The 22,388-nt window shown below is 33.9% G+C and overlaps 3 protein-coding genes across 3 annotated transcripts; 2 read left to right on the forward strand and 1 right to left on the reverse strand.

The window, feature by feature from the left end:
- Nucleotides 1-2,953: 2,953 nt before the first annotated feature.
- Nucleotides 2,954-12,404, forward strand: LOC145602560 (uncharacterized). Its single transcript, XM_081658749.1, has 11 exons — nucleotides 2,954-3,450; nucleotides 4,427-4,568; nucleotides 4,989-5,467; nucleotides 7,200-7,421; nucleotides 7,521-7,841; nucleotides 10,013-10,357; nucleotides 10,440-10,520; nucleotides 10,939-11,034; nucleotides 11,129-11,494; nucleotides 11,741-11,872; nucleotides 12,026-12,404. Exons 1-11 carry the CDS (start codon nucleotides 3,061-3,063, stop codon nucleotides 12,176-12,178), a joined length of 2,727 nt encoding a protein of 908 aa, XP_081514875.1. The 5' UTR covers nucleotides 2,954-3,060; the 3' UTR covers nucleotides 12,179-12,404.
- A 424-nt stretch (nucleotides 12,405-12,828) lies between these two features.
- LOC145601897 (protein PLASTID REDOX INSENSITIVE 2, chloroplastic-like) lies at nucleotides 12,829-20,792 on the forward strand. Its single transcript, XM_081657981.1, has 3 exons — nucleotides 12,829-13,202; nucleotides 13,284-13,382; nucleotides 20,577-20,792. Exons 1-3 carry the CDS (start codon nucleotides 12,990-12,992, stop codon nucleotides 20,790-20,792), a joined length of 528 nt encoding a protein of 175 aa, XP_081514107.1. The 5' UTR covers nucleotides 12,829-12,989.
- Nucleotides 20,793-20,844: 52 nt separating this feature from the next.
- On the reverse strand, nucleotides 20,845-22,136 carry LOC145601898 (uncharacterized). The gene is made up of 3 exons (XM_081657982.1): nucleotides 21,643-22,136; nucleotides 21,372-21,508; nucleotides 20,845-21,250 (listed from the first exon to the last, which is right to left on the reverse strand). The coding sequence occupies exons 1-3, from the start codon at nucleotides 21,911-21,913 to the stop codon at nucleotides 21,149-21,151; spliced, it is 510 nt and encodes a 169-aa protein (XP_081514108.1). The 5' UTR covers nucleotides 21,914-22,136; the 3' UTR covers nucleotides 20,845-21,148.
- Nucleotides 22,137-22,388: the final 252 nt, after the last annotated feature.

Genomic DNA, 22,388 nt, shown 5'->3' on the forward strand with positions numbered 1-22,388 from the left:
GATATACCGTGCATGGCACGGGGCCTAACCTAGTTGATCATAAGATCATTTAGAATCGGAATTTGTGTATGTGACACATGTATCCTTACACCAATATGACACCACATAATCATTTAACAACATTTAACATCATGCCACATCCACAGTCAATAATCACAATTAAAAAAATGCATACAAAGAGATTTGAACCCCAAACCTCATTGATTGGAAACCACAAGTATTTACATATATATACATATACATGATAGATACATACATGTATTGGAATGTAGAATATAAACATAAAAAATTCCAAAATAAGTTATTGTTGTCATTGTATTCTAATTTACCCACGTTAAAAATTTAATAAGTATTTTAGAGCGCTTAATAAATAAAATGAAATTATTCAAAGTATCACCCACGCGGAGCAAAGCCCGGATCACACACTCTAGTTGATACTTTAAAATAGTATTGAGACTATATTTTACTTTATTTTCCTTCATTAATGCTATTTTTTTAAACTCTTGAAAATAGTGTGTAGACATTTATACCACTAAAAATATTTGTTTAACGCTACAAACAACTAAAGTTATAACATAACTCCAAATCAAAAGTCCTGCGATTCGCACACGTTAGCTGCCCTGGTCATAGTAATATATTTTTTTCATCTCATAATACTCAAAAAGTTGAAAAGAGCTTAAATAGGACATTTGCATTATTTCTCTCATATATATGGTTTAATCTTAACATACTCTTTTAATTTGCCGTCTGACCTTTTTCATAATATATATAGGCAATAATTTCTTAAGATCTTAAACAATCCTTATTAGATGCCCATTTCTTTCATGGTGGTCTAATTTTAACATTCTTTTCAGCCGCCTACCTTGTATACATATTACGATTTCTTTATATGATAGGGAGATGATAAGGTAATAACAAGTGACAACAACTACCATTGAAAAGCGCATAAAAAAAATGGTTTAAAAATGAAGAAAGTGACTTATAATTTGCATATCAATATTCAATATATATATTAAAACTCATGGCAAGACATGATGTTTTGCCATGTGTCAACAATTTTGCCATTTAGCATATGATGTGTCGTCGTCAAATCATACCATAGCATTAATTATTGAAAAACTCTATGCATTAACTTTTATGTATTAATATTAATTTAATTGATAAACTCTTCATATGCATGGCATGACAATTTCCCTTGAATTGGACTATAACTCCTTAATAATTACATAATAATAAAGTTTGTAAGAAATTAAACATTACTCCATTTTTATTTTGTGCATTAACTCATAAAATTGTAATCATAGAGTAAAAGATTTTTGTGCATTATGGAGTCGTATATATTTTGACATCAAATTTATAAAGATTTGATTTATCATATTTTTATGATTATTTTAATGTAAGAAAATTATTCTTATAATCAAACCAACTCATACAAGCAACAAACTACTTAAGCTATCATATCTATACTTATCTATACTTAATATTTAAAAACACAAACCAAAATTGACACATGTCATCATTCTTTCTCACCTTTCTTTATTCATTCTCCCTCCTTATGTTTTCAAAGAAATTCTCTCTTCATCTCCCCCTTTATTTCTCAATAACTTTTATATTTTGTAATCTTTATTTTAATTCAATAACAAATTAAATTTCCTAAACCTTCTCCTCTTCTCATTATTCCATCTATCAATTCAATTTATTCACATTCATAATTCATTTCTTTAATTTAACCCCTTATCTTCCCCCTCTTCTTATATAAATACAAATTTTCAATAAAGATTTTTTCACACTCATTAAGTTTCAAAAACTAAAAAATTAGAGAAACATCTCTCAAAATCCTATGTGAAATTTCTACAACAATGAGGATGATGATTGAAAAGGGAAATATTGAGGTGACAAGAATACTATGGAAATTCCATAGGATGACATTGTTTGCGTGTCATGGGGCTTTAATTTTGAAGATATTAAGCGCAATATAAGAGACATATATTGGTAAAGACTAAAGAAGAATATCATGCCTTCACATTTGATGTAAAAATTGTAAAATTATAATAAGTGTTTGGTATTTACAAAGTAGTTTTTTATACAAATTGTTGATTAATATATCATGCGATAGAGATATGATTTTACGATTTTAAGCCATTTTTTCTATAACTATTAGTCTATTACCACTAATTCATAAAATATTATAATATGTCAAAAGATAATAAAATAATTCATTCAAATAATTTGTAAAGGTTTTTTTTTATTTAGGTGACAAGATAATTTGTAAAGTTTCAAATAAATTTATAACTTAAGCATAACCCGTGCGTAGAACGGGTCCAAAAGCTAGTTAAATCATAAAAAAAAACCACCACTTAATCTCTCAATGACAAACAAGCCAAAATATATATAGATCGATTAAAGTAATAAATTTATAATGACCCGGGGCATCGCCCGGGCCAATAACTAGTTCGTATTCTAAAATGCTTACAGTTCATATACTTCATTCCATTACGAGTTTACCATAATTTATAATCAGTTTTATCACAAACTTTTTTGAGATGTTGGGCTATTTGGGCCTTTACAACCCACACCCAATGCCACGATGACCCACACAAAAATCCACTATCTATTGGAGTCGGAGTTGGATAATCCGTCAAAGTCGGACATTTGTCAAAGTCGGATTTTTTTCTCGGATTTTTTGTAGCATCCGACTCGGAGTCGGATTATTTTAACGGAGTCGAACTCGGATTACTTTTTTTTTCGGAGTCGGAGCAGAGTTTACCTCGGATCGGGACGAAGTAGGATCCGATCCGGACTGGATTGCCATCCCTACTCACCCCGCCATTGTGCCTCTCTAAACAACAAAATATAAAGTTGTTGATGCAAAGCATGGGCAGCCAACCACACAATAAGCCCAATTAACTAGCAAAAGAAAAGCCCAACAACAAAAACACAAGAAAATCCCAACTCACTCTTGTAGTCTTGTACAACTCTTAATTACTCCGTATCTCGCACTCTCTTTTTCTCTCTCTTACTTCGCGGCCGCCAAGCTTAAACCTCTGAAACCCCTCAACAATGGCGGACAAGAAGAGGAAATCCAGCGACGGCGCGAAACAGTTACAGAGGAGAGAGAAAACACCGAAGAAATTCACCAGCAAAAAATCAAACCCTAAATCTTCTGGAAAACGCCGTGGTGGTGGAAGTGGTGGCGGAGGAGAGAGACGAGGTCCTCGATTACCGTCGGCATTTAGGAAGCAGCTTGATAATCTCGGAAACCCTAATTTATATGGTAATAGTGATGATGATGTTGAAGATGATGAAGTTATTGATTCGGATGAAGGTGAATTGAATTATGTTAAGGATTTGTATGAGTATGAGGAGGAAGTTGCGGAGGAGGAATCTAAGAAGAATCGACGATTTGATCATGTTGAGAATTATGAGTATGAACTTCCTGAGAAATTCAAGGTTTTTGTTTCTCTCTTCTCTTATGCTTTTCGATTGCTTTGCTTTGATTGATTAAACTTGAAATTTCTGCAAAAAAAATGGAATTTTGAAGTGAAAGAGTTAATTTGGGGGTGAATTAAAGTAATTTAATCATTATTAGGTGTAGTTTAGTAGTAATTTATTTTGTTTTTATTATGAGCAATGCGAATTTTTTTTAGTCTTAGAAGTTATTTGTTGTGTTCTTAATATATTTATTTGTACCCTCAATTGAAAATATTAGGTGTATATTTTGAGAAATTGCATTAAGTTTGGATTTCTTTGTATATGTTTCGTGGTGGAGAATGATGGATTTGTTGGAATTTTGTGAGTGTAGTGGTGTTAATTGTTTGTTTACTGGTTTTACTAAAGTACTACTGAAAGGAGTTTTATGTTTGTGTTGAGACGATGGCGAATGACTTTTTTTCGAGGTTTTTAGGATCATGTTAGGGTTTAGGGGTCTTGGGTTTAGTACTTTAGTGGTATGACTAGAAGAGTTTAATATGACAACCTTATTGCTGCTGTACTTAGAAAGAGTACATTCAGTACAGGAGATTATTGGTTTATTCGTGATATATTCATGCCTTTCAAATTGAGACGAGGGGTATCAGTAAGGACTTAGAAGTGATCTTTTACACATGACAAACCTTATGAGCAACAGTGATTGTTGTGGTTGCAAAGCCTAATATTAGGAATGGCAACTGCATTGTAACTAGCAGTGGAAGTTTGATGCATCACTGGCAGGGGTGGGGAGTTGGGGGGGGGGGGATCGCAAGGCATAAAATCATTTTTGTCTTTTTAGTCAACCAAGTGCTACCAATGTTGAAGTGGCATAAGAAAAAATAATATTGTGCCAGCAAAATTGATATCTTTCTCGGACTAAATAATAGCCAATGTGGCGATGTATCTGTTTCAATGTTAAAGTATGCAGCTTTTAGATGTTCCACTCATTTATGTGTAGGATGAAGACATACTCTCCGAGGATGACGACGATTTAGGTCCTGGAGATGAAGATGAGGATTCCATTGACAAGGAGTATGATGAGGGAAGGCATGCAAGAATGCTAGAGGATATTACTGGAATCCATACTCAGGCTTTTGCAGGTAAATATGCTGTGTTTATTCTGTGACGTCTCGCAAATAGCTTTGATCATAAGTGGTGCAAATGCAGAAATGCTGATTTGATGGTTATACTATTCGATCTGCCAGAGGTGTAAAATTAATCTATTGCTAGAACAAGTTAAAAAGAAACTTTGAGCAAAACTCTACACTCTAGATACTTGTTCCACTTAATATCTGAATCAAAACGATTTTTTCGCTATCTGGGCATTCAAAAGAATCCGCTTTTGGTGCTGTTAGGCTGAAGGGCTGTTGTTTTTGTTTAGTGACTATTTTTCAGTATTGGTAAATGCTTCTTTCATATCTGATTTTCTTTTATGCTATGAATACTTGATTGGAACAATTTCGATAAATAAATGAAGTGAAAATCACTGCAAAATTAGGTCTAAAATTTTGATTTATCAGACAAAAAGAGGAAGAGACGTGCTGCTGTTTCTGAGGCTTATCCAGAATCTGAATTTAACCCTAGCCGTGATGTCCTCAGCGGTAATGGGAGTATCAGTATTCAAGACCTTCTGGATCCTCTTCGAGGTACTCCTGCTTTCAGCAAGCTTAGGAAAAGGATTGAACATGTTGAGAAGAAAGGAGAAACAGTTCAAGCTCCACTTCCCAAGCCAGAGCGAGAGAGGGTGGAGAGGGGGGCAGCATATGACCTCACAAAGAAGGATATTACTAAATGGGAGCATCTCGTGAAGAGAAATCGAGAAGCTCCCACGCTCTATTTTGACCAAGGTAATGATATGGGCCTTCCGACCGTGGGAACAATGGCCTCTGAGTTCAAACCGCGATCTGATTTTGAGAAGGCGATTGCATCAATATTGGATAACAAAGAGATCTCAGAAGCTTACAAGAATGATGGTGCCAAGCTTCTTGAGCTAAACAAGGTAGGAGCTGATTTACATTGCACTGGCTTTTATATATTTTGTTTTTTTTTTTTTCTCTTTTCTACTATACAATTTGAAAACTAAATGTTACTGTGTTGTAACATAAAAGGGAAGTTGGTTACACTAATTCACTAAGCAATAATCATTACTTACTATTACTAGTAATTTAACATAACCACGTTTTCTATAAATAGGAAAACCAAGAAAAGTCACTGTGTCCATTGTCTTTCATTATATGTGACACATGCAATTACTTGTGGAATTGATGGCACAAATGATTAATTAGTCTTATCAAATTAATGAAATGGCAAACCCACTTCTGGAAAGCCTTTATATAATGGCTGCTTTTATTGAGTATATAATCATAAAGTATACCTGCCTAAGAGGGAATGGGAGATTACTTAACATTCTATTGCCAATGGGTAATATGGCAGGGTGTGTAAACGCAAAGCAAACCTGTGGTATGTAAGGTGTTATTCCTCATACTTGCTCTATTACCCTTTTGACAAAGCCCCATATACACCTGTTTAAATCCATTTAGGTTGTGCAAGTGTGCAAGATGATATCTCCTTGTTTTATTATTATATGCATGCAATTCACTAATGACTGTAATCATGTATAAATTTCGGACCATGAGGCAGGCAGTTTAAATTTGGGTATATGGCTCAACTAGTTGGTCTAGTCTGCCAATTTAAAGAGTATGGGAGGAGAGACTTTACTAATCCATTGGTTTTCTATTTGAATTTGTTTCCTTGTCTGCTTCTTTCTTTCCATTGATTTCTATTATTTTTTTTCACAAAATTAATAGAATCACTCCCTCCCTTTTTTAATCCTTTACGTTTTGACTATGTTTTTCTAACAAAATGATTTCAAATGTAAAGAATTAAAGAGATGGAGGGAGTACTTTCTTTCAGAGAAAATTGTATTTTTTTTTCAAAAAAAAAAAAAAATTATTATTTAAAGTCTAATACATTGTATTATCAACAAATCAAAGCCATAATCCCATAAGTGGGGTATACATTGTATTATATCTTTCTATATATTTCCTTTTTTTTTATCTTTCTATATATTTCCTAATTCTTAATATCTGAAAGGTTGCATATGTGCATGTCTCAGGTTTCACCTTTCCATTTTCCATTTCTTGTTCCATGCAACCTAGGTCATACATTGTATCACTGCTAATCAATAATGCATTGAGAGGAAGAAAGACTGTTTTCAATATTCATTATTACTTGGTGAAGATACTGCGTTTTGTGGTGTCTTGGAGGATTATATACCTTTGTCTTTCCCTCAAAAAAAAAAAAAAAAAAAAAAAAAAAAAAAAAAAAACCTTTGTCTCGTATCTTTATATTTATTGATTTTTTTTTTTTTTTTTTTTTGGGAGGGGTGGGGGTGATTTTGAGTGGATAAAGTTGAAGAATCTTGTTATGTAAGAAGAGTAGCAGATGTCAGTGCGAAGTAGTACTCGTTGAAGTCATAATCCTAGCCTTAAAATTTTCTAATATAACTGTTTATTTCTATTTTAAGTTGAATGTCTTTGTGTAGTTCATGCAATTTGTCGCCTCATAGAGGAACAAAGAGTAAGCATTGTGCTGTACTGAATGTTTGGAGCATTGAAGGTTTAGGTGAATGAGATCATAATTAAAATACTATGAATTTATGTTGCTTGTTGCTCTTGCATGCCATTACTTAGATTGAAAATTTAATATGTTCCTCTTGATATGATGTGCAGATATCTACTGATGAAGTGAAGGACCGCCAGAACAGACTTGCTAAAATGCGCAGTCTTCTTTTCCGTCATGAAATGAAAGCAAAACAGCTTAAAAAAATTAAGTCCAAAACTTATCATCGCTTAAAGAAAAAAGACAAATTGAAGGCAGCTTCTTCAGATTTGCAAACCGATCCTGAAGGCGCCAAAGAGTATGCTGAGAAACAAGAAAGAAAACGAGCAGAGGCATGTAAAATGATGTGCTGTTGTATGTTTAATTTGTATTTGTAGTTTAGCCAATTTCACTCAATGACAAATCATTGGTATTGCGTTTCTATGGTGCAGGCACGCATGACACTGAGGCACAGAAACCAAGGAAAGTGGGCTAAACGTGTTCTTGAACGCGGGTTAAGTAAACAAGATGAAGGTACTCAAGCTGCTATAGCTGAGCAGTTGAATCTTCATAATCTTCTGACCAGGAAAATGAATTCCATGAAGGATGGCAGCAGCAGTGATGATAGCAGTGATGAGGATGATGAGGATATGTATAGTTCAGATGAGGAGGGTGCATCTAAGTTATTGGCCAAGGCAAAGGAGAAAATAGTTAAAATAATGGAACAAGAGGATGAAGTGCCTGATTCAGGGGTTCTTTCGTTGCCTTTCATGGTATATTGTTCCCATTCCTATTGTTTGCTTATTGTGTTTCATCACATCATTTTTGCATCCTCTTGCTCTGTTTTGCATGGAATGGAAGTTTCTGAAACCTAAAATGTATCTTATCTTAAGAAAAATGGATGGCACAAAAAAAAAAGGATGAAAAAGATAAATTCTGCTTTTCCTTGGCATCATTTTAATCATTCAGGACATTAGTTTGCTGTTAACTGTTATATTTTGCAATGTAATTAGCTGAAGATTTTATTATAGTTGCACTTTTCTCTGAGGGTTGTGGCTATCCTTTTATTTTCAAGAACTCACCTTTGACCTTCTCTTCCAACAGTTCAAACTTGTTCAAAAATTCTTCTCAACAATTCGTTCAGTTCTCGTCTTTCAATAATTTTATTTTTTAGTTCTTTGCCCTCTTTCCTCCTCAAAGTTCTGCCTCTGTAAATATGAATTGAAAGATTTCAGAAGAGGGGGTAGAGGTGTTGGTGGTATTAACTAAGCAGAAAAGAGTTTAAGCTCCTTCATAATCTTGGATGAAACACTGTACAATGGAACTAAAATGGCAATCAAAGCCAAGAGGTTTTCTGGTCCTGTTAATTTAAAATTGAAATTATGTGAATCTGGTCAACATCTTCTGCTTCAATCTTTAGCTTTGCCTTTACATTCTTGAAGCTTTTCACTTCAGAATTCTCTTTCAGTTATATTACATATCTATCCTTGATATTATTTTCCAAAATGTACAATTATTGTAATGTCCGTGTTTTCTCTGTATATTTTGCTCCTTCCTCAGAATAGACTTTGTTGACCTCTCCCGACATTGTGAACTTCTCCAGCTTATCCCATTTTCTCCTCCTGAACCTAGGGAATCATCAAACCTAGTGGCAGGTTTAACGAAATGTGATATAGAAATGACAATTAAACTACATTTTTTCACATCAAGCACAAGGTTTGTTCATTAGCCAAAGATCTGTAGAGAGAAGAGAGATAAATGCAACAGGTTGGGTGGTCTAAGTGCGCATTCCCATGCTTCATCCACTAACGTGCATGGTAGAGAACATTGAGCAATTGAAAATAGGGGTGAGGTGTTGAGTTTAGGTAATTTAGGTTATTGTCATGTTTGATTAATGATTTTGATTCTCATATAGTAGTTTGACTTCCCTTCCCCCCCCCCCCCCCCCCCTCTCTACCCTATATCTTTGCTTATATATATGCAAACACTTTGTATGTGAGAAGCCTTTCTTATGTGAGAACACTCAAAATGTTCTACTACCTCTGTTTCACATTTTTTGCAACTTTGAAGGGTGCACGAAATCCTAAGCAAAATTTGTTTGTGAGTGTAAGATTGAGAGAGAAAATAGGAATGCATGTGATGAGGAGAATGATACAGAGAAATGACAACCTAAAAAGGAAATAAAACATTAGTTGCAAATAATGTGTAGCATCCATTTTTGGCAAAAGTTGCAAAAATATGAAACGGAGGCAGAAAATTTCACTCGTATGTTCTAAATCTTAAATATAATGTTCTAAAAATTTACTCTGATGTTGTACTTAAATCACTTGCTCTAAAATACTAAAATAGTACTCACATGATCTAAACCATAAATTAGTTAAGTTAGATGTCATAAATTTTAAATAACTTGTTCCAAATTTTAAGTTATATGTTCTACATTTTAAAACGTGTGTTCTAAGATTTTTAATCATATGTTGTAGAATTTAAAGCATATGTTCTAATTTTTACTCGTATGTTCTAAATTTTTACTCACATTTTGCATATTTTATACCAGGTGTTCTAAATTTTTCTTCACATGTTCTAAATCTCGAATCATATGTTCTAAATTTCGTTAAGCAGACACATGTTCTAATTTTTAAACAAGATGTTCTAATAATTACTCACACAGTCACACAAATGCTCTAAATTATTACTCATATGTTCTAAATTTTAATTTGAGTCACATGTTCTAAATTTTAGATCAATTCTCATATAAGTATGGGTTCTAACATATAGACTTATTCTCACCGGGTCCTATATATATATTCACCCTATATATATATATATATATATCGCTTTTCACCCTATTGTTAAAACTGCTGGACATAAAACTCAAATTCTGCTAGATGGTATTAAGATATTTGATTTCACTATCTGGGTTTTCTAACTCTTATATTAATCATAGGTACGAGGGATGGAGAAAAGAAAGGAGGCTGCTAATGAAGAAGCCAAGCGTGCTCTAGAGGATTATGATTTATCTTTAAACCAGACTGCAGGAAAGGGCCTGAAGGAAGGGACTTCCAGTGGGAGACGAGTTTTTGGTGTACCTAGAAAGAAGATTGAAGTGGCTGCTAACGTAAATCATAGACCTGATGTTGACAATTATGGCAGTGATAATGAAGATATCATTGAAGAGAAGGATGATATTCAAATGGATAGTGTGACAAGTCATCACATTGAAAAAGATATTGACATTGATTTGGATGTACTTCGTGAAGATTTGGAGACTGTTGATGATTCAGCTTTCAAAGTAATTGAGTCCTTGCCTTTTTCCTTACATTGAGGGTATAATCGTTATAAATTAGCTTGATTAATACTTCTATACTTCGCAGAGTGTTATTGATGTAGCTCAAGACTCTGGGCCAAGAACAAGCCACGATGTTTCTGTTTTCACATCTGGTTCATGGAAACAGGTTAGAGCTATTCTGTATTTCTGCATTGTATATTTTTTCCTGTCATGTTTTGTTGTGTGTGTGGGGGGTTGTTACCCAATCTATGTGTTGCCTTGTTCTAGCTTCATATCTGTTTACTTGTGTTCGAAGAAGGGGTGGAAGCATGGACCAAAATGATAAACCTTTTCTGCCTTTGCTCTTCCCTTTTGTTTCTTTGTTGACCTCGCAATGGTGTTCTCCTTTGACTATATGTTTTTTAAAAATGGTGCATTTAAGTTGTTTCATGAGTTTAAAATGAACACGATTGAATGAGTTGGGCTTGGGGAATCTAGTGAGCAAACTGAGACACTAAAACACCCCTTTTAGATCCTTATGCGCTTAGTAACATTGTGCTGGAATGTTGAATTTTTATTTATAACTCTAATGATCATGTATGCAGATGAAGAGTGGGAATAAAGGGGGTTCCACTTCTAATACCAATGTGAAGAGTATGCCAGAGGTTGTAAAACCATCTCCAAGCAATGATAGTGAAGAGGTATACATATCATTGGACGTTTTGCATGTTTTGTAACATATATAACTATGAGGACAATTTGATAGCCTTGCTGTATGTGCACTTGATTTATTAGGATGTGGAGGATGACAGCGATACAGACAGTGGTGGGAATATGATAGATGGGATGTTGTCTTCAGGGAAAGCTTATGAACTACCGTCAAATGAAGAGCTAATAAAGCGTGCATTTGCGGGGGATGATGTGGAAGAAGAATTTGAAAAGGTTAAAGAGGATGTTTTGAATGAAGAGAATCCTGAGCCAGAGAAGCCCCTTCTGCTTCCTGGATGGGGTCAGTGGACTGATGTCCAAAAGAAAAGGGGTTTGCCTTCTTGGATGCTGGAAGAGCATGCAACTGCTAAGCAAAAGAGAGAAGCAGCTTTGAAAAAAAGGAAGGATGCACGTCTTAAACACGTAATCATATCTGAGAAAGTAGATAAGAAGGTCAGTGTTTCTACTCTTTTGTCTTTATTTTCCATATGGGCCATTTTATTGTTGAAAATTAGGTGGTGGGTAAAATTGCCGAGGGAAACTCGAAGTGTTAATTATATAGGTCATGTACTAGATAATACTCCCTCGAATCCAATTTTTCTATCTACTTACCTTAATTTTTCCACATTCTATCACTTTTAAATATCAATGTGGATCAAACTTGCCTAATGCTGTCATATGTGTTTCTGGAACTGGCAGGGGGAGAAATTGTATGTAAAGACGCTGCCTTATCCTTTTGCTTCGAAAGATGTTTTTGAACAGAGCATTCGTATGCCTATTGGCCCTGAATTTAACCCAGCAACAGCCGCTGGGGCTCTTACCAGACCAGAAGTGAGTTAACTCTCTCTCTCTCTCTCTCTCTCTCTCTCTTGTAGTCAACTTCGTTTTTTGTTTTTTTTTCCCCATATTAAATAAAATTGTAGCCATATGATAATATCGGCTGAGGGGTCATTGCTCTCTCTGACATTGAGTGTGTTCAATCAGGTCGTAAAGAAATCTGGCATGATCATTAATCCTATCAAATTTGAAGAAGTAGATCCGCACGAAAGAGTAGAGGACCAGAAGCAACGTGGACGGAAACAAAAATCAAATAATAAAAGTTCCGCCAAAAAATCAAGGCGTAGTATCAAAACTTAAGTGAGTGATTTGGCACTGATGTTTTCCATGACTTGTGTAATTTTATTAAGCAAGCAATTTTGTAGTGTTTAGGCATGGGTTTTGTTGTAACAAGCTTACCCATTTTAGTGAGAGGGTGAGATTTGTTTCAGTCAGACCACAGTCTACAGATATTTGGCCTGCTTGGCTAAGATGTATTCTTTTATTTTGTGGGCAATAAAGCTCCTGGAAAGTTTTTTAACCTTTAGACTATATGGGTCTGAGTACTCTAGCTTTTTATTATTTGCTTAAATATTTGTTAGCTGGGGTATGCATTGATGTAGTAGTTTCCATACGTGCTACCAGTTCAGCACGTTCACAGTGCGCATGGCTGTAAACCTGTGAAGGTGAAAGTATTCATCACATAAGCATGTATTGTGCACTTGGAGCACCGTCTTGGAAGCTATCGGCTGCACAAAACAATTTGCTGTAGGTCATTAGTCTCGACTGTATCCTTATGCAAGTTTCATCACTATGATTAATGTACAATTGAATCAAGTTGACCGTTATCTACGCAATGCAAACTATTCAAGCAACATACTGCTAAGGAGGAAAAAAAACGTTTTTGCATTAATCATTATCTGGCTAAGAATTTGCCAATATGTTATGCTATCTTAAACTCTTAAGTTCAATTATGGCCGTAAAATCCAATAATTAACAACCCTTCAACTAATATACTCCATAAACATGAAGTATACTCAAGTAGTAAAGACTATATATTCCAAGGAGAGGTGCATTGAACCAAAAATAAACTTACAAAAATAGAAATTTTTGTGCAACAATTTCTCCATTAATGGCGCTTTACTCTTCCCTCCACTTTTCAACTAACTTGATCAATACTCCCGCCAAATTTCCAACATTCAACCATCTTATCTTTCGCCCCTCTTCTCTTCTCCTGCGCCCTCGCCGCCGTCGAATTGAGTCTCTTTCTTCATTTCTCACACTCCGAGCAAACCCGCCTCGGAAATACATGTATCCTGATCCAATTCCAGAATTTGCTGAAGCTGTAATAATAACATTGCACAAATTGTTTCTGTAAAATTTTTATCTTATTTTTTGAGATTTTTTTTTTCTTGGGATTTTGCAGGAAACCCGGAAGTTCAAGATTGAATTAAAGAAGACATTGTTGAAAGATGAAGATGCATTTGGGGACGAACTTGACCAGGTTGTCGATGTTTGCGCCAAGGTGAGTACCATTTACGGCTTAAATTCAATGTGATGTTAATTGCTTTTGTCTTATAAGAATCTGCTCTTAAGGTGTTCGATGAATTGCTTGAGTGAACTTATTTGTGTTGATTTGGGATTGAATGGTTGTTATGACATGTCTGCTGTTGGATTGTTTGTTAGTTGGCAGTTGGGTTAGTTGGGAGTTAATTTATAAAGTGGTTATGTTTCTGGGGTGGCGGGAAATTCTGTTAGCTTTAGGTTCATTATATATATAACGAGGGGAAAAGGGTTCATTTTATATTATAGACATCATAATTCTTTCATTCTTTCTCCATTTGCGAGTTCATTGTCTTTAATTCAATAGAAAATTTAGGTTGGTGTTCTTTAAGTTTGTGTTTCTAGAATACGCGATCAACTGAGCCATTTGAGAATGCTAGGTAGTCTTCTAAGAGGTTATGATTCCTTAGGGATATTGCCCATATTGGGATAAACCTTCTGCAGGATAAGTTAGATCCGAAGTACCTAAGTTCACCATCAAGATGTAGGCAGATTTTGTGATTTCAGAGAGCTGGGAGAGTGAAAAGTACACTTAGCCGGCCATTGAATAAGTATGTGGGCTTCATGGCTCTACAAATTAGTTATGTGCAATCAGCCATTGGGTAGTTATTTATACAAGGAGCGAGGGTCCCAAAAGACAAGAAAATAATGGACAAAGAAAGTTCATGAGTCAACATTGCTCCTTAATTGCACCCTCAGTCCCTCAGCCCTGGTCCATCCAGCATGCACATGCACTAGCTTAAGTTATCCAGCTTTGGTCCATAAACGTATTCTGAGGTACAAAAGATATGTAAAATATAAATCATGAGAATTTGTTACAGTTCTTCGGTTTCTTCCAAGTTAAATTAGAACTTTTTGCATTAGTTCGAACAATGTTTATTTCTTAAAGTAGACACAGTTTAAGTTCACAACATGAAGTAAAGGTCATAAACCTTGACTAGCTAAAGAAGCATTCATAGTTTCTATCTATGTCTGCTAAAGGCCAGCCAAATACCGCATCAGAAGAGTTGGAAGGATCTAATCTATAGGCTTTCTGGGACCAAGTAACACACTTAAGAGAAGCGGTGATTTAAAAACTTTTTGACAGTTGCAGCTTGCCAATGATAACACTGTCTTCTCAGCTTCCCTTCAAAACACTGTCTTCTCTAGGTCCATATACTCTTAAGACATGTTATACATGGAAGAATGTTTCTTCCCTTCTGAATTGGTACTCTGTGATCTCTGTCTGGTTAAAGTTCTCATTTTTGAATGTGCATAGCAATGTCTTATAATTAGCATCCCCAATAAGTCATTATGGTGTATAGAGAGTCCTTGAGGACAACTGATGCAGATGAGGTTTGATTACGGTTGTTTGATACTACCTCCTATACTTTTAACAGTATAACCAACCCAACTAGTCAGCATCCATGTTAGCTTTTCATAATGATACCACTACTTAAGATAGAACTTATCCTATATCATAAATAGTCTGGTAACTCCATAATATATGTTTAATTATAAGAGTATGACATTTAAACTCGGAAAAAAAGAGTATCAAACTTTTGTTTCAATTAAGCCTAAGACCAGTAAAGAATAAATCACTAGAATGCTGGTCTATTACTCTAGGTTGCTAGTAATAGGACCATTTCAAATAAATGCTTGATAGAGAGATGTTTGGGTGTCCTGATCCTCTTTAATTATCAGAATGAAAAAACACAATCAAATGCTTTTGGTCGGCATCATGCAATTATTGGGACAAAAATAGGAAGAGTACATCTAACCATGTACACTTCACATGGTATCCTCTAACTAATAGTCTAGTGACTAGTAGTAGCAAATTAATGACCTTTAGGAAGAATGGTCATTATTGCAAAATCTAAGGAGCCAGTTCTAGGATTAGTCACATTCAACCCAACAAAGTCCTCCTAGAAAATGTACATTTTTTCAAAAGTCTATCATGAATTTTGCATCATCAATATTATCAAATCACCTTGTTAATTGGTTGGGATAGGATATCCTCTTAAGAAAAATACTTCGTATTTAGTTAATTTTCGAAGTTAACTCTTTGCACCAACCAAATATAACTTGTAAGTAATCAAGGTTTTTTTTTTTTTTTTTTTTTTTTTTTTTTTTTTTTTTTTCTTCACGATGAGGCCAGGGTATAATGTGCATGGTGAAACCAGTAAGTTGTAGTTGTATATAGAAATTGTTGTATCATAATAGTCGCTTCATCCATCGATCTGGATTGAATTTGATTATGCGTAATATTACGAGTTCAAATTACATCATGTATAAATATTTAATTTTCAATGGAGGAAATTATCACAAGTGTTTTATTTGAGTAAGTCATTGATCAATTAAAATATGCAATTAGCTTTGATCCTTGAAGTTGATAAATCTTCATCTTATGATAAATAAATTAAATTAAATTGAAAGAGCTCTCATATTTGGGGTTCATCATTGAACATGATGCCGCGTGTTTTGATAACAGTAGAGTTAGGCTGTTCATGTTGTTTAATTAATGTCATCCGACCGCCTTATTACCATTATTTAGTTTTCATTATTAAATGTGGGTCACTTTCTTAACATGAAATGCTTAACAGAGTTATCAATATTGTATAATTGATTTTCTCTTGTGCTTACTCATCAAGTTTCATAACAACATAGATTATTGTTCTTTTGAATCAGTCCTTTTTGCGTACACTTCATAATGGAATAAAGCATTATTGGTTTGTTTTTCATAATTGCACAATTAGTGCTTAGTTACATACTTACATTATGATAAGTTCATTTTGTCTATCTCCATGCCTATTGCAAGTAGTCTTAATATATGCCTTTTGCAATTTGCCTTTGGGCACAAATCTTTGAACTACTTCCCCCGTTTTACTTTAGTTGTTATGTTTTTTTACTTTGAACACTATTTACGTGAGTTGCTTTCACATGTTTTCGTGATTTATTGTTAGGAAAAAATATGAGCATGTTTTTTTTAAAAAAAAAATTGGGTTTTGTGAATTCATCTCATTGTACATTTTTCAAATACATATGTATAATCTTTATAATAATTCTTTATTAAAATATTAATCATATTACACTTTGAAATGCTGCATGTTTTCAGAATATAAGGGTGTTTGGATCATTTTTCATAAAAATGAGGATAAATTGGTTTATTTAATGCATGAGTAGAACACTTTGCGAGCTAATGAAGCTTCAAAAAATATTAATTGAATATGAGTGTAAACCAATCGTAATTATGGTTATTTTCTCTGCTCTTTTTCTCAAATGTGAAACTAACTTATACGTGCGCATCAAATATAATAGGATTCAACAAAAAAAGAGAAAAAAGTTTGTGTCATTTAATTGTGTTTTTTTAGACTTATTCTGAATGAACTAGCCGAGTCACTCTCATAGTTAATGCATTATGCTTTTGTTCAAGGAACTGAGAGTTGGGTCATGTCGGATTGTGGCTTTGTTATGAACCTGAAGTCCGTGTGATCAGGTAATCTTAATGATAATTTAAGATCAATCAGCAAGAATGAATAAACTAGTAATTATTCAACTATAATATGTAAATAATCCATTAGGCCAAATGTATGTGAATAAATGTCAAAAATAAGTCATGTAGTCACTACTAATTAACCAAACAAGGTTGGTAAAAACGAATGAAAAAACTCATTTTTTGATTTTGAGGTCACAAATTCGTGTTCCACCGGACAACTTTTGATGGGATTGACAATTCCCTTATCTTCCCCCTACTTTCAACTGTTCAACTTGATTGTCTCAAAATATTTTAATCTAAACTAAACATGACTTAGGCGTAGTCATAAAGGCAGTTTTAGTTTTAAAAATGTTTGGACATGTATAAACACAATCAAATCGGAGAAAGGTGGTACTTGTAGAATATAGTGGTCTTTCGTTACAAGTTCCAAGTCTTACACAAGCCTTACACTATAGTAAAGTATACTTCTTCCAAGATACTAACCATATAATTTAATCACTTTTATATGTCATATACACACATTAAGTAGGTGTATGAAGCTATAAACATAATTATTGATTAAGATATTCTAATATAGTTTAGCTACTTGACAAATTTGGGCAATACATGATTAAGTCCTTGATTCGTTACTAAGACAAGGAAACATCAAAAATCTAACTCTGAACAAACAGTATGCTTTTATGTCTCTTTGTTCCACCAATTTTTTATTTTTATTTTATCAAAAATGTTAACCTAATGAGATATTGAGATTATATAGTGCCAGAAAATCTGACCTAAACGTAGGAGGTAATCTTTGACCATGTAAATAAATTAATTGTTATTGACCATATAACTAAGGTTAATTATTTTTTTTTCTTATGATGAGGATAAGAATTCTATTGAATCGGAGTCTTTTATGGGTTAATCCGTCCAGCTTTACAAGTCAAAATCTTTGGGTGTGAGTCAAAACCTCTCATGGGTTAATTTATCCAACTTTATAGGTCAACCTCTTTTTGAGTGTAAGGAAGACGCCGAATCTGTAACCTTCACCACCAAACAACTCCTCATGGGGTTTGATCCTTTGACCGTTAAAGCATAACCCATAAGGTCAAACTTTTATCACTAGGTTAAGCCTTGCTTGGTATCTAAACAACATTAATTACATCCTATGAAAATAAGGAAATGATGAAGTACGTACTTATATTAGTTGTCTTGAATTATATTCTTCCTGCTACTAATTATATTATTTGTTATTCACATGTGTAAACATCTTTGGTTTTAATTGTCAGTCTATGTAAGCCATGTGAGGTGTTTTAGATCTTTGGGCTCACCTATTTAATTAAAGATTTGGACTTTTCTTGTTCAAAAACTGACCCATGTAGGGCACTACTACACTCCAATATCTTTCTTGAAAGTGACTACAACCATTCAATATTAATCTCTATGATTTTTCTCAATTCCTTGATTTAAATTTCAAGTTATGCATTTATATTAAGTTTTGATAATTTCTAATTTGTTAATCCGTACTACTTTAAACTAACAAGTTATACTACATCAATATATTGAACTACAAATTTTAGTCTATTAATGGTATTGTGTTATTATGACATAAAAAAGTTTGTGAAGTGCGAATTATAAGAAGTGGAAATAAAAGTGGCGAAGTGCATAAATAATATGAATGAGGGGAATAATAAATTCATCGTATCATCATATTTTTTCACAATATTATCATTATACACTTTGTCAAAATGTTTATTGGAGAAAATAATGGTTAAGGTTTTGACTTCAAAACATGCATAATGTTGTACGGAGACATCATGTGGTTACTGGTTAAGTTAGGAAGTAACCTTCAGAATGAATATTAAAGGTTTGGTATTACTATTCTTCCATATGAAAAACCATTTTCCCATTATGTTTTTATTCAGTAGATAGATGGTACAAATAATGATGAATTGGTTTATAAGGGGACTAAAATTTGACCAAATTTCTTAGGTTGTTGCCCATTTGTGGGTCTACATTTTTCTCATCCAAACATTCTAATTTATCATCAGTATCTTCTTGAACATTTTTAATGGGCTTTTTGGAATTTTGTGGGAGTTACAACATCAAGAAGTGGACTTTCTACAATTTTATTTCCTATTTTATAGGGTTATTTTCGGTCATTCTTTGATTTGTTTCTTAATTACCCAATCATAATCACACAGGATTATTGTAAAGATTGTCTATATATTTAAGACATTTATAATAGTATTATTGACTTTAATGTCAAGAATCTTAATGACAACAAGACTTTTTATATTGAAAAAAATGTCATAAAATTCATTTATCAATATAATCTTAGTTAGGGAGAAATTTTTAGTACTAATTATAATTTGTTAATCTATCTCCTAATAATGGGTGGTTGATTTAAACTCTGGGGCCCTGCTGACAGAAAATCTAGTAGCAGTTGCTGTCAATTTTTCAGGAAACTAGTTCAGAGGCTTCTCTTTGCTGTGCTCAGAAAATCATCCAAATCACACAAAATTTGAGTGTGAATACTTTGAATTAACCTGTTTTTAATCTTTCGTTTTTAAAACATACTCTTGAATAACTGTGGTTTTCTCCTTTGGTGGGAAACCTGCTATAGATCGGAAAAGAAAGAAAACATGAGTCTGGTTATTTAGTTTGAAAATTGATAATTGAGTGTCAATTTTTTAGGCTATGTCCATATCATTGAACAAACATTTGGTATCTTGTCATACTTCCATGAACTTTCCTTCGATTGGTTGTTGGTTATTACAGATGTGTATGTAATGCACTTGGACTGCATTTAGAGAGGGAAGATGGATATAGACATTTAGTAACTTAAACTATGGTTTCGTTCTGTTTGTATTAGGCTTCAAAGGGTAATTTTGAGCACAAGCCTTGCTATAACTTCCGAAATGCATAAGCATGGAGCTCTTTGTTCCATGTATGGATCAAGGTCTATGATGTTCGGGTGTAAATGAACCAATGCTCTGTGTGTCAGTGGTCGTTTGAATTTGTGCTTGTTTTAGAATAGTACTAGTGATTGAGCTTGGTAATTAACTTAAAAGGCTTGTTCTTTTACTATCGTGAGTAACATTTTTCATACATTCAGTGTGTTTATGAACAGTCTGTTTATTTACATCTATCAATAGTATAGTTTGAATATCATTTATGTCCATAAAATTATGTGGATGTATTTGTCTCTTTGATATAAATAAAGTTCATTGATGAACACAATTCCAAAAATTAATATGGATTGATTGACTATGAGCTAAATCTAAACACGCTGATTTTGAAATGAAATTAGTTTGAACGAGCTTTTGACTTCGACTTAGTTAGCTCAAGTTAACTCAGCTTGAAGATGAATAGCGTAATACTTGATTTTGCTTAAACTCTATGCAACCTAGAACACAATAATGTTTCAACCCAAAAATTAGCAATCCACATGTAATTGTGACTTCTCAGAAGCGTACTTAAAAAGTTCATGTCTTTATCTATCTCATGAAGGTTGGTAATGCTGGGTCGACCAAACATTTTCATAGCTCGAGGGAACTCGAAATTATGGTTCATCTTATTGCGAATTATTTCAACTGATCTGTTTATCAATTTTTGTGCCATAACTACTTTTGAATAATGACTTGACTTGTGTAAATGAAATTCGCTTATGGTACTTTTTTGCATGAAATTTGAAAACAGATACTGCATGAATTTTTGAAGAAAGAATATGGAGGGCCAGGAACATTATTGGTGGAGCCTTTTACAGACATGCTAATTGCTCTTAAGGACAAAAATTTGCCTGCTGCTCCGTTGGCTACTCGAGCTTCTTTGCTATGGGCTCAAAACTGTATTGATCGCGACTGGCAAGCGTGGAACTCAACGGCTTCCTACAGTCAAGTAAACCATCATTTCTAATATTCAGTAACTTTTTACATCTGAAAATTGTAGATTGATCCTTTGAACAACATGGCAAAATTCATGTCATTTCTGAGAAGGAAATAATAAATTTCATACGAGCTTACAATAGCACAGTTTTTCCAGATTTACAAACAGTCAAGCCCTTATTTGCACCCTTCTTTTTCCAGATTTATAGTTTCATTTGTCTATCTATACACAGGAATTGGCATTTAAGATGCATCAAAACTGGACTTGAAATGAGGTTTGACCCCCCTTTATCCTTCTCCTTTAGCCCATTATTTCCTTCACTTTTACAAATCTCTCCTTTAGCTTGTTAGTTCCATATTGATGATCTTCATTCAGTCTTTTGGATATTAGCTTGTAGCCTCAGATATGCTCTGTAAAGAAGGCCTCCATGTTTTCGATCTCGAGTTCATCGATCTTGATGCTAATTTCTGTCTGTCATGGTCTGATCCCTGTTTTCATGAAAATCAATCCCCATTAGTTTCTTCAACAATTGACCAAATTATATGGATGAAAAAGTAAAACTTTAAACTCAAAAGTATCAAATATTCAGATTTTATTCCTCTGTTTTACCTGATCATTTTTATCTGATTCATTTCTTTTTTCTTCTCTATCTTTTCCCTCACTTGTTTGTAGCTTGTCACTGCCTGACCCCTTTTCATTCACCTTTGCCTTAGCCATTTTTTTCGCCATAAGAACCTTCTTAACCTCTGTCACCATCAAACAACAAAGGTTAGTTAGTTACTTTTTGACATCAAGACCAAACAAAAGAAAGTTTTCTATATTCTCTCCTGATCAAGGAATATAATTATTAAGATACTTAGATGATCAATATGGTACCAACCTTGTGAAGTAACGAGGCGATAAGCTCGGCCTAGGACAAGAGTATCCGTAGGTCGGAGCAGCTTAACCCGGGTGTACCGGACTGATTTCTTCTTATCTGAAGCTCCGGCTTCGTCGTCAGAAAGAGGGAGAGGGATGATGAGAGATACATAGTGACCAGGGTTCAGCTTCATCACTTCATTAGCAGTAATAGGCCAATACATCCTCTCAACTTTACCACTTGGGTGTTGTATCACCAATGCTGCTGCATCAACTGCTTGGCAATTCCCCATTTTTCTCACTTTTTTTCTCTTAGAAGAAAGAAAAAATGGATGTTTAAAGATGAGATTGAATATAAGGGGAAGAGAAGAGAAGTGAAAATAAGGACAAGTCTTTATCTTAAGGGGGTTCCCACCACCATTAATTAAACAAGGAAAGCTTCAACTTACACTACTTTGCTTAGCTTAGCTTATTAAGCTATATCTTTGTTGTTGTACTACTTCTATGAGTCTATGACTATCTCACCCAACTAACTCAAGTTATGGGTATATATACCTACAACTTTCCTACATTGGACGGCAATTTTTTATATCAACTTAGATTTAGGTAGGCTCGGTTTTTTATTAATTACTCTCTATATCTGTATTAGCTCTTCCTACTTTGACTTATTTTAAACGTTTCAATATATGAAGAACAACTAGAGACAGAGAGCGTAACGGTTTTATTTATTTACTCCGTACATTTTATATTTTATTATGTAACAATAAT

Source organism: Chenopodium album, chromosome 21 (genome assembly GCF_948465745.1).
Source record: "Chenopodium album chromosome 21, dcCheAlbu1.1, whole genome shotgun sequence".
Lineage (NCBI taxonomy): Eukaryota > Viridiplantae > Streptophyta > Magnoliopsida > Caryophyllales > Amaranthaceae > Chenopodium > Chenopodium album.

Bases quoted from the DNA above. Each gene is read 5' to 3' on its own strand.
- LOC145601897 (XM_081657981.1), top strand. From the start codon at position 12,990: ATGGCGCTTTACTCTTCCCTCCACTTTTCAACTAACTTGATCAATACT. The intron at 13,203-13,283 runs GTAATAATAACA...GGGATTTTGCAG, and splicing joins TTCCAGAATTTGCTGAAGCT to GAAACCCGGAAGTTCAAGAT. The intron at 13,383-20,576 runs GTGAGTACCATT...ATTTGAAAACAG, and splicing joins TTGTCGATGTTTGCGCCAAG to ATACTGCATGAATTTTTGAA.
- LOC145601898 (XM_081657982.1), bottom strand. From the start codon at position 21,913: ATGGGGAATTGCCAAGCAGTTGATGCAGCAGCATTGGTGATACAACAC. The intron at 21,509-21,642 runs GTTGGTACCATA...TGATGGTGACAG, and splicing joins TCGCCTCGTTACTTCACAAG to AGGTTAAGAAGGTTCTTATG. The intron at 21,251-21,371 runs GTAAAACAGAGG...TCATGAAAACAG, and splicing joins AATCAGATAAAAATGATCAG to GGATCAGACCATGACAGACA.
- LOC145602560 (XM_081658749.1), top strand. From the start codon at position 3,061: ATGGCGGACAAGAAGAGGAAATCCAGCGACGGCGCGAAACAGTTACAG. The intron at 7,842-10,012 runs GTATATTGTTCC...TATTAATCATAG, and splicing joins TTCTTTCGTTGCCTTTCATG to GTACGAGGGATGGAGAAAAG. The intron at 11,035-11,128 runs GTATACATATCA...TTGATTTATTAG, and splicing joins CAAGCAATGATAGTGAAGAG to GATGTGGAGGATGACAGCGA.